The sequence below is a fragment of the Thalassophryne amazonica genome, chromosome 4 (genome assembly GCF_902500255.1).
Source record: "Thalassophryne amazonica chromosome 4, fThaAma1.1, whole genome shotgun sequence".
NCBI lineage: Eukaryota > Metazoa > Chordata > Actinopteri > Batrachoidiformes > Batrachoididae > Thalassophryne > Thalassophryne amazonica.
The window spans coordinates 60,777,392-60,789,670 of NC_047106.1; the positions used below are offsets into that span (position 1 = coordinate 60,777,392).

At 40.7% G+C, this 12,279-nt stretch overlaps 1 protein-coding gene across 2 annotated transcripts in view; it reads right to left on the reverse strand.

Moving 5' to 3' along the window:
- The window catches only part of gucy2f (guanylate cyclase 2F, retinal), a 52,726-nt gene extending 41,487 nt beyond the window's left edge, over positions 1-11,239 (reverse strand). The window contains exons 1-3 of one of the 2 annotated variants that reach the window (XM_034167974.1): positions 11,142-11,239; positions 10,239-11,051; positions 2,196-2,497 (exon numbers count right to left, since the gene is read on the reverse strand). In XM_034167974.1, the coding sequence (XP_034023865.1) occupies positions 2,196-2,497; positions 10,239-10,980 (1,044 nt within the window). In that variant the 5' untranslated portion in view covers positions 10,981-11,051; positions 11,142-11,239. Of the gene's footprint in view, positions 1-2,195; positions 2,498-10,238; positions 11,052-11,141 lie in introns of those variants that run through there. The other variant, XM_034167973.1, reaches the window with a different exon arrangement.
- Between the last annotated feature and the right edge of the window lie 1,040 nt (positions 11,240-12,279).

The following is a 12,279-nucleotide window of genomic DNA, read 5'->3' on the forward strand; positions in this document are numbered from 1 at the left end:
ATTCCTCGAATTTCAGTGGCTAATGGGGATCTTAATAATAAACTAACTAACACCAAGAGCGGTTGACTGCTGACAAGTCCACACTGTTTACAGTGCAGAAATAGCCAGTTATTATGTCCTTCCAGTGTGAAAGAGCTAAGCAGGTGGAAAAAACACATCAGGGGAATACCTGGCCTGTTGTCCAGGGTGTACCCTGCCTCACGCCCTATGACTGCTGGGATAGCAGCTCCCCCATGACCCTTGATTGGAGTAAGTGGTTATAGGAAAGGAATGAATGAATGATACTGGACATGCAAAGGCCTACCTAATGGACAAGCCGCCAGTCTATCACAGGGCTGACGCATATAGATAAAGACATTTACACTTTCACTCACTGTCACTCGTCCTCTCTCACTCTTAGGGTCAATTTAGAGGAACCAATTCACCAAATCTGCATTGCTTTGGAAATGGGATGAAGCTGGAGCACCTGTAGGGAACCCATGTGAATATGTAGAAAACATCCAAGTTCCACACAGAAAGGACCCAAGACTTTATTCAGGACCGGTGAGGCAACAGTGCTAACTACTAAGACACAGTGGCGCCCTCTCTTTCAGTTTCATACACAATTAGACAAGAAATGTTGTTGAACATGTTGAACATGGTTTGAGATTATATCAAATTACACATATGTCAGTGTTATTTTTGCAACCCAGTCTCACGGCAGTTTGTGATGGCATTACGAAAAGTCAGTTAATCACTGGGTTTGTGATATCGTCCCACATATATGGGGCGCTTTTCATGACGGGGGCACAAATTTATTTTGTGACAGAGGCATGAAATGCAGGGTGGTTGGGGGGGTGGGGGAAGGGAAACACTTAAGTTGTGGTTAGAGTTAAGAGAAGGGGGGAGGATTATAAATAGTAAAATAAAATACTGTGTCATGAAAAGCACCCCATTTGGAAAAAAGAAGAGGAATAAGGTCAATATTATGAACATAACACTAACAAAGTGTTCACTATTGTCCCTCGAATGCTTTTGGGGAATCCAAGGTGTCCTTCCGGCCTCATTCCTGTGGATTACTTTTAAACCTCCAGGGTCCAGAAACATAAAGACCCATTGATTTGGACTCACTGACAAGTCCTTGGACCCCAGAGTATGAACCAAAGGTTGTTTTGATGCTCATTACTGCGAAATCTGTCGAACGTTACCTCCTTTTCTTGCACCAAACATTTCATTCATGAATTGCAGCACTGAGACACAGAACAAAACAAAAGCTGTGTCCCAAGCTTTTTTTACCTGATGTTTTCAGCAATTTATTTAGACTAACTCCAGTATTCTATTTATTATTTGCCATCGATTCTGCTATAAACAAACAAACCAATGAAAGAGTGTCTGCCGCACAGCAACTACTGTGTGTACAAGGCATTGTGGGATGTTGTGAAACACTGAGATTCTGTGAACTCCCCCACGGGCAGGACAGTCATCTGAAGCAAGGCCCAGTTATAGCTGGGTGGACTGGGACAATGCAGATGAAGTGTCTTGTTCAAGGACATAGGCAGGTAACCTGACCGGGAATTGAACACAGGTCTACATATTGATTGCCAAACTCCTGTCCCACTGAGCTCAACAATTAGTGACAAATTAATGAACTGGAATGATGTCATCAGGGGAGGTGATGGTCTAGTGGTTTAGGCGTTGGGCTTGAGACCAGAAAATCCTCGGTTCAAATCCCAGCCTGACTGGAAAATCACTAAGGGCCCTTGGGCAAGGTCTTTAATCCCCTATTGCTCTCAGTGTGTAGTGAGCACCTTGTATGGCAGCACCCTGACATCGGGGTGAATGTGAGGCATTATTGTAAAACCCTTTGAGAGTCTGATGCAGATGGAAAAGTGCTATATAAATGCAGTCCATTTACCATTTACCATTTATGTCTGGTGTCTCCTCAGCATAAAATGGATCTCTTCAGAAGATATTCTTTTGATATTTTGATAGTGCTGGGGACAGCATGCTGGGTTCAAATCTAATGCTCATTCTCATTCAGTGAACCTTCTTGCACTGCACGGAAAGAGTTATTCTCCTCACAGGTTCACCCTCGTTATTTGGGTATTTCAGTTTTCCTTTAAAAAAAATGTGTAATCTCAAATCAAAGCCCCACAAGCCGTCACCTAAAAGGCAAAAGGTGACATTAGAACAGGTGACATTAGAACAGGTGCTACCTTCTCTGGCTGCATAGGCAGCATCACTTCCTCGGCTCTCTTTGCGGCAGCGAACGCCTCGTTGAAGGACAAAGTCTCCGAGGCCACAGTAATGGTGAGCACGGCATCATAGGCCTCCCTCAGCCAGCTGTTGTTTTGCAGGGGGACGTAGGACACGTTGGCGTAGGGTACGCTGTAAAGGAGAGCATCGTAGGGCACAAACACATATTGCCCCCGAGTCAGGCCCATTTCCTGTGCTTTTAGAAGAAACGTCGCCTGTTGTTCCCCTCCAATCAGGAGAGAGTGCATGCACATGATGATGACTGAAAAAAAAAAAAAAAAAATAAGGAAATAGAAAAAACACAGTAAGAACTAAAATATCTCCTCATGAATAAAATCACTGTTATCATCATTCAGTTAGCATTATGTCAGTGGTTCCCAATTGTAGTCCTCAAGGACACCGAACCTACATTTTCTGTCTCTGCATGCTGTACTCACAGCTGATTGGTTCAGCCATAGTCAGGTGACTGGCAAACGCTTGACTGGCTGAGCACATGAGATAATCTGGCTTTGTCAGAGCAGGGAAAGTTGAACAGGACTGGAACCACTGTGTTTGATGACTATAAAACAGACACTCATTGGTGCGATGTAAGCAGTGCTAAGGTACAGTACATTTAATGAGTATAGCTGAAGTATTTCTTTATCTTAATTTTGTGGTAAACCTACAAAGATTAGATATAACTCTCAAAAAGTGGTATGATAGCAATTGAGTTTAGTTTAACAAAGAAGATAAACATACATAAAAAAGGTTTAAGTTCAGAATAGAGTAACAAAATCAGTGTTCAGTATTGTGAAGTTGTTTTTTTTATGATTAAAAAAAAAATCACAAACAAATGCTGAAAAAGAAAAACATGATTAAAATAATTTCTGAAAAAGAGTGTCCAGCAGAAAAGACAAAATAAAACAAATACATTAAAAAAACACTTTGGTTAAAATACTTCACACTTTTGCAAGAGCATTATATTGATTGTTATTAATTGAATATTATTCCCTGTTTATCTTAGTAGAATCACACGGTTCTCCTGAAAAGTCCTGGCCATTAAAATAAATAAATAAATAAATAACTAGGCAGATCTGTATTTATTTGGACATTGAGACATTTTTTGAAACTTTGCCTCTCTGCACCCCCACAATGGAGCTGAAATGAAATTTTGAACTTTAATTCAAGGGTTTCACAAAATAACTGCATTACTCATTTAGGAATTACAGCCACAGTTCTTCTATTTCAGAGGCCACAAGTAATTGGACAAACTAAATATGACAATTATTGTGAATAAACATCACTTTTACAGTCAACTTTCTTTACACAAGTCAGGAATGGATACATGATCATTTGTTAGTCATTGAATACATATTTGATTGGAGAAACTGCTTTGTGCAACTTTTGTCTATTGCACCACAAGTTACACGGTTTCATAGTTGAATGGAAGAGAAATAAAATATAAATTAAATATCCATTAAATTAAATCAAATTTAAAACCAATTTAAATATAATATAGTGCAACCAGAAAATATTCACAGCTCTTCACTTGTTATACATTTTGTTATATTACAGCCTTATTGCAAAATGGACTAAATTAATTTTCCCCCTCAAAATTCTACTCACAACACCCCATAATGACAACATGAAATTTTTTTAATGGCAAAGAAAAAAACAAATCCTGCCAGGGTATGTAAACTTTTGAGCATAACTGTATCTCTGTACATTGCCGTATTAATCTTTTCCTCAATCCTGACTAGTCTCTCAGTTCCTGCCACTGAAAAACATCTCCACAGCATGATGCTGCCAACATCAAGCTTCACTGTAGGGATGGTGCTTGGGAGCACTGACAGAGTGACCATTGGGTTCTTAATCACCTCCATGATGAAGACCCTTTTCTCCGATCGCTCAGTTTAGATGGGTGGCCAGCTGGTGGTTCAGATCCTGGTGGATCTGAACCTCTTCCATTTATGGATGATAGAGACCACTGTGCTCATTGGGACCTTCAAAACAGCATAAATGTTTCTGTACCCTTCCCCAGATGTGTGCCTTCAGACAATCCTGTCAGAGGTCTACAGATAATTCCTTTGACTTCATTCTTGGTTTGTGCTCTGACATTCACTATCAACTGTGGGACATTATATGTAGACAGGTGTGTGTCTTTCCAAATCATGTCCAATCAATTGAATTTACCCCAGGTGGACTTCAATTAAGTTGTAGAACCATCTCAAGGATGATCAGTGGAAACAGGATGCACCTGAGCTCAATTTTGAGCTTCACAGCAAAGGCTGTGAATACTTATGTACGAGGTCTATTAGAAAAGTATCCAACCTTATTATTTTTTTCAAAAACCATATGGATTTGAATCACGTGTGATTACATCAGATATGCTTGAACCCCCGTGGGCATGCAAGAGTTTTTTCACGCCTGTCGGTTACGTCATTCACCTGTGGGCAGTCTTTGAGTGAGGAGTCGCCCACCCTCTCGTCGATTTTTTCATTGTTTAGGAATGGCTCATAGACTGCTGCTTTGTTTGATCAAAATTTTTTCAAAGCTGTAAGGCACAACTGAGTGGACACCATTCGATAAATTCAGCTGGTTTTGGTCTGGTAGTGTCGCCTGACGGCGATCTGCGCTTCGAGGTGGCAGCGTCTCGCCGTTTCAAGATGAAAACTTCAACATTTCAGGCTCTGTTGACCCAGGAAGTCGTCAGAGAACAGAGAACTTTCAGAAGAAGTCGGCATGAGGAGTTTATTCGGACATTCCATTGTTAACGGACATTTTGTAATGAAAGAACGTGCGGGCAGAGTCGCATGTCGGGCCGGACCCGACCGCGGGGGGTCGCAACAGGAAAAACACCTCCGTTGGAAACCTTAACGGGCAAGTTGGAACATGCCCAAGCTGTTAAACAATTTCTCAGTTACTGACTTGTTGAAAGCCATCAAAAGCCGCCTGAATTTTACAAATGGTTTTCAACACGGAGGTGTTTTTCCTGTCGCAGCGCACACAGATTTGCCGAGTCGTCACGGAAACGACTCGGCGAATTTGCGTGCACGTCTTTCATTAAAAAATGTCCTTAAACAGTGGAATGTCTGCATAAAGTCCTCATGCCGGCCTCTTCTGAATCTTCTCTGTTCTCTCACGATGTCCTGGGTGAATTAAGCCTTAAATTAGGATGTTTTCAGGTTGAAACAGGCCGACGACGGCGCCTGGAAGCGCTGCAGGATGTCCCGCTCTGTGGGAAGTCCTTACAGTGACAGAAACACCCCATAATCTCTCATCAGCCATTAAACTTTTCACCGAAAACCAGCTTAATTTCTCGAATAGTATCCACTCGGATATTCCTCACAGGTCCAGAAAAAATTTTGATAAAGCAACGCGCGCCGTCTCAAGCAGCGTGTGAAACAAAGGAATTCAGCCAAGAGGGCGGGACCACATCTCACTCAAGGCCTGCCCACAGGGAAATGACATCACCGACACGTGTGAAAAAACTCACGCATGCGCACGAGGGTTCAAGCATGATTGGTGGAATCGCACATCATTCAAATCCATATAGTTAAAAAAAAAATAAAAGGGTCGGTTTATTGTCTAATAGACGTTGTATATGCGATTTCTTAGGTTTTTGTTTTTTGTTTTTTTAGAAATATGCAAAAATCTAAAAAAAACAAAAAAACAACTTTTTCACATTGTCATTATGGGGTATTGTGAGTAGAATTTTGGAATAAGAGTGTAACATAACAAAATGTGGAAAAAGTGAAGCGCTGTGAATACTTTCCAGATGCACCATATGACTACGAATTCATGCTTATTTTTGCCAAAAAGTAAAACCAATTATGCTCTTTCATGTCTCATTGAAATATAAAGATAAATTATAAAATAATGCACTGCATCAGAACTAATCTGTTACTTTTCCACAACAACAACCTGTTACAGCCTGGCAGCCCATCCAGGGTGTACACCGCATCTGGCCTGATGACCTCTGGGATAGGTTCCAGCCCCCCATGATCTTTAATTGGAATAAGCTGGTTTAGAAAATAGATGGATGGACAGACAACAGTAACAACAAAACATGCAAAAGCACAAATGTATTGTGCCCTCCAAATGTATTGTAACACTTGGTATTTCACACATTTTAATTTGTTTATGCCATTTCAAATACAAAAAATACAAATATATAAATTTGTAAAATGATCTTTCTTAAACAAGAACTGAAAACATATTTCTACAATGTGATATAAATTAATTAAAAATATCAAAGCCAAGATGATGGGTTGCACAAGTAATAGAATGCTTTGGTATAATACCTGTAAATAATAAACGATTATTAACTGAGTGCGAGGTCTGATATTCCTGTACAGACTGAACAAGCGAGGTTAATAATTTGTTTATTATATGGCACTCAACAAAAATATAAACGCAACACTTTTGGTTTTGCTCCTATTTTGTATGAGATGAACTCAAAGATCTAAAACTTTTTCCACATACACAATATCACCATTTCCCTCAAATATTGTTCACAAACCAGTCTAAATCTGTGATAGTGAGCACTTCTCCTTTGCTGAGATAATCCATCCCACCTCACAGGTGTGCCATATCAGGATGCTGATTAGACACCATGATTAGTGCACAGGTGTGCTTTAGACTGTCCACAATAAAAGGCCACTCTGAAAGGTGTACAGTACATCCAACCAGCCTCACAACCGCAGACCACGTGTAACCACACCAGCCCAGGACCTCCACATCCAGCATGTTCACCTCCAAGATCGTCTGAGACCAGCCACTCGGACAGCTGCTGAAACAATCAGTTTGCATAACCAAAGAATTTCTGCACAAACTGTCAGAAACCATCTCAGGGAAGCTCATCTGCATGCTTGTCGTCCTCATCGGGGTCTCGACCTGACTCCAGTTCATCGTCGTAACCGACTTGAGTGGGCAAATGCTCACATTCGCTGGCGTTTGGCACGTTGGAGAGGTGTTCTCTTCACGGATGAATCCCGGTTCACACTGTTCAGGGCAGATGGCAGACAGCGTGTGTGGCGTCGTGTGGGTGAGCGGTTTTCTGATGTCAATGTTGTGGATCGAGTGGCCCATGGTGGCGGTGGGGTTATGGTATGGGCAGGCGTCTGTTATGGACGAAGAACACAGGTGCATTTTATTGATGGCATTTTGAATGCACAGAGATACCGTGACGAGATCCTGAGGCCCATTGTTGTGCCATACATCCAAGAACATCACCTCATGTTGCAGCAGGATAATGCACGGCCCCATGTTGCAAGGATCTGTACACAATTCTTGGAAGCTGAAAATGTCCCAGTTCTTGCATGGCCGGCATACTCACCGGACATGTCACCCATTGAGCATGTTTGGGATGCTCTGGACCGGCGTATACAACAGCGTGTACCAGTTCCTGCCAATATCCAGCAACTTCGCACAGCCATTGAAGAGGAGTGGACCAACATTCCACAGGCCACAATTGACAACCTGATCAACTCTATGCGAAGGAGATATGTTGAACTGCATGAGGCAAATGGTGGTCACACCAGATACTGACTGGTATCCCCCCCAATAAAACAAAACTGCATCTTTCACACCTGTGCACTAATCATGGTGTCTAATCAGCATCCTGATATGGCACACCTGTGAGGTGGGATGGATTATCTCAGCAAAGGAGAAGTGCTCACTATCACAGATTTAGACTGGTTTGTGAACAATATTTGAGGGAAATGGTGATATTGTGTATGTGGGAAAAGTTTTAGATCTTTGAGTTCATCTCATACAAAATGGGAGCAAAACCAAAAGTGTTGCATTTATATTTTTGTTGAGTGTATAAACATGTAAACGTCTAGCATCGCCCAAATATGAAAGCTGCTGACAGTGTTGGGCTTGTAGTCAGAGCCGTTCGCTTTCTTCACCTCCATGAAAAACTTGCTAACAGATGGTCCGGTCGTTAGATGCTTTCAATCGGTGTGTTTTTTCCGATGCTGTTTAGATATTTATGGAGTATGTTCTTGTCTGACTTGGTTTTTCTGATTGTATTTTTAGCTTTCTGGTTTGTAATGAAGTTTTCAATCTGTTCTTGGCTGTTCAGAGCTGTGTTTTCATCTTATTGGTCTTCATTTCATTTTGCATGTCCACTCTGAGCTTGTTTGCTGTTAATTCCTCATTTTCTTTGTTCACTTTTTGTTTTGTTTTATTTTGTGCCATGAAAATGGTAAACAAAGTCAGTTTTCATCAGACAAGTCAGGGGATGGATACATGAACATTTCCAAGTCACTGAATATGTCTTGGATTTTATTGACATTAATTATGAAGAAATACAAACAGTATGACACTCTATGGTAAATCTGTGTGGAGTAGACAGTTCTCAAAAACTGACTGACTGTGCAAGAAGGAGAAGAGTGAGCAAAGACCCTAAAACACCCAGATAACCCAGAAGAATTTATAGGCTTCTCTGGCTGTGATTTGAAAAATTGTGCATAGTGCATGTTTCGCATTTTGCATCCCCAGTTATTCAGCTTCATGATGAAGTGGTACAGAGGAGGATTTTCTTAAAAAAAAAAGACCTGAAAGTTCAGCGACAATATGCCAGAAGGTACATCTGAGATGCAATCAGGGAGCAAATGTTATATATGGGAGGGACATATTCAGTGAAAGTATGACCAGAGGAAGATCCAGTGGGATTGAAATGTTGTCACATTAAAGGCAGTAACAAAGGAGTAAGTGTGCTGGTTTTTTTTATTATTATACAGTGAAGAAAATAAGTATTTGAACACCCTGCGATTTTGCAAGTTCTTCCACTTAGAAATCATGGAGGGGTCTGAAAATTTCATCTTAGGTGCATGTCCACTATGAGAGACATAATCTAAAAAAAAAAAAAAAATCCAGAAATCCCAATGTATGATTTTTTAAATAGTTTTTTGTATGTTACTGCTGCAAATAAGTATTTGAACACCTGTGCAAATCAATGTTAATATTTGGTACAGTAGCCTTTGCTTGCAATTACAGAGGTCAAATATTTCCTGTAGTTTTTCACCAGGTTTTCACTCACTGCAGCAAGGATTTTGGTCCACTCCTCCATACAGATCTTCTCTAGATCTTCCAGGTTTGGAGTTTCAGCTCCCTCCAAAGATTTTCTATTGGCTTCAGGTCTGGAGACTGGCCAGGCCACTCCAGGACCTTGAAATACTTCTTACGGAGCCCCTTCTTAGTTGTCCTGGCTGTGTGTTTGGGGTCATTGTCATGCTGGAAGACCCAGCCATGACCCATCTTCAATGCTTGGACAGTGAAGTTTTAAGTGCCATTTGTGAATGTACCTCTGTATTGCAGTGCTTGACAAAGTTTCCCCAAGGTTTCCCCTTGCCCATGTGGTTATATCAGCTATTGATGAATGAAGGTTCTTGCTGCAGTGTTGTCTGAGGGATTGGAGCTCACAGGTGGTCATTTTAGGATTGCACTCTTGTCCTTTATGCACTGAAATTCCTCTAGGTTATTTGAATCATTTAATGATATTATACATGGTACAGGGAGAAATATGCAAATCCTTTCAAATATTTCTTTGAGGAGCATTGTTTTAAAACATTTCAAAAATTTTCTCAGTCATCTGTTAAACTGGAGATCCTCTGCCCAGCTTTGCTTATCACAGACTCAGTTGTTTATGGGTACTGATTTTATACCAAATCATTACTTGTTGACATCTCCTGTTTGAAATGACATCACTATTTTTTCCTCATTAGCCATAAACTGCATCTGTCCCAACTTTTTGGCTCTAAATGCAGCAATGGATGTATATTAACAAATAAAACAAAGTTGATTGCACAAAACATGAAATATCTTTGATTCATAATGTCTGAAATGAAACATAAATCCAAGTAAATTTAATAATCTTTTTCCCCATTTTCTGAACTTTGCAGACTTTTTCTGATTTGGGGTTGTAATAGATTGTTATATGTTGCTCAGTGTTGGGTTTATGTGGAGCACTTTCAACCTTCTAGGGACTTTTCCTATTCAAGAATTTGAGTACTTACCTCTGATTTCTCCTGCAGCCTGGATTTTCCTCAGTGTTTTCATCATCTCAGTCTCATTTACACCAATAGATGAAACCACACTTATGGGAAGTCTCCTGTTCCTCAGAGCACTTGCCACCTTCCTGGCAGTTTCTATCCAGATGTCCTCATTTGATGAAACCACTGCAATATTGGCCCACCTAAAGTGTTTCAACACAGTGAACAACACATCTGAGGGAAATGGTAGAGTTCTTGCCAAAGTAGCATATCCTGTGATGCGATCCAGTTCATAGTTAACACACCCATAAGAGAAAATGACTTTATCCCAATTCTTGGCCAGCAGTGAAGCTGCAGTACAGTATCCTGGGTTGGTGGGGCCCACAAACACATCTGCACTTTTCTCATAGTAGATAAATGAGGTGAGTGCATTGGAGGTTTCACATGGCTCCTCAAGGATAATAAAGTCCATTTTCAGTCCCAGATCCAAATTCAGGTCTCCATTTATCCTGCTTACAGCCAGCCTTGCAGCTGCAGCAGGTATGGCCTTGTAGTACACAGGGTCGCAGTTCCAAGGCCCTAGGACCCCAACTTTGAATATTAAACACCGGACACAACAAGGGAACGCCAACACTCCAAGAAAAATCCATAATATGAAGTTGTACAAAGGCAGTGCTGTTAACGTCTGTCTGCTTTTAAATATGGGAATACATGGCTGGTTGGACTCCCATAGTGCCCCTCTATCATTTGGAGGAATATGTTGCATTGTCCTGCTTGAGTATCTGAGACGGTGAATCTTTATGCTCACCACTGCATTGTCAATCAGACCTGTGACACCTGTGAAACAAGTAAAACAAATAATATTTCTGACTACAAAATAAAAGTTACTGCAAGAAATGACTAAATTGGAGCAAGTGGATCACTTACCAGTTCTTAGATGTCATTTTAGGACACCTTCATGTTGCTAAGGAGAAAATCCTGTGTCCTGCATGCCTTTGCCTAAACTGCCAACCATACCAAAATCTCAGCGACTGTGTTGGCACGGTGAGGACACAGCCAAGTCATTGTGTTGGGATTTAGGCTGCAACTGACAATCGGAGCTGCATCTGCCGTGTTTGGAGACACGTTCAGCACCCTCGAGAGCTACTTACATCTCGCAATCAGCTCCTCTAACGGCTCCTCTACGTTTCCACAAAAAGGCTCTGTTTGCAGACATCATATCCAACCCAAGGCTTATAACAACAAAAAAACAAACCCACCAAAACAATAATAACAACAAAACCCTCCTAAGGGTCCTTGAAAAAACAAGACACAGTCTAATGCAGGTAATGGAACTTGTTTTCAATAAAACAAAACCTGCAAAAAAGGATCACTTGTAAACATGAAAAAACTAATTTAAAAAAATGATTTGATCTATTAGCAGGATAGGAGAAGAGTGTCAGCTGCAGGCCCATTGAATTAAATCCCTCCAAAGTGACCCGAGACCAAAACATAGGTGTTGCTTACTAATCCATTTTCAATGAGGCACAGTATAAGAGGATTGACAGCGAGCCTTAGTGTACGCTAAAAGCCTTGTTATCAGGCTGGTGTAGCACTTTGCCTTGTTTTTTCATCATCTTCTCACCAATTTTTATGAAGAAAATTTATTGTTGCATTGAATGATTGACATTTTGATTAGTGCATTAACTAGAGTTGAACTAGCAAAAACAACAGAAAAAAAGAGTCCAAGAGATATTTATAGAAATGCTGTGTAGAGCCATTTTTTTCCTCACCATAGTGACATTCGTATTGGACCTGAACACTGACTTGTGTCAGCAGGTCCCACAGATTAAATGAATTTGAACCTTAGTGGAGTGGGACTAATTAAAATAATGAAGCACTCTATCTTTGCATCCCCTGAGCTCATGTTGTGCCAACGTCAGTCATTTCAGACCTTTTTCTTTTTTTTATAACGCTCTACCAATGACATCAGTGCAGGTTAGAACAACATTTCTAAATGCACCGCACTGTACAGTGGCAGCGCAAAATTAAAACTTGATTATTATTATGACTTCAGCTAGGTGAT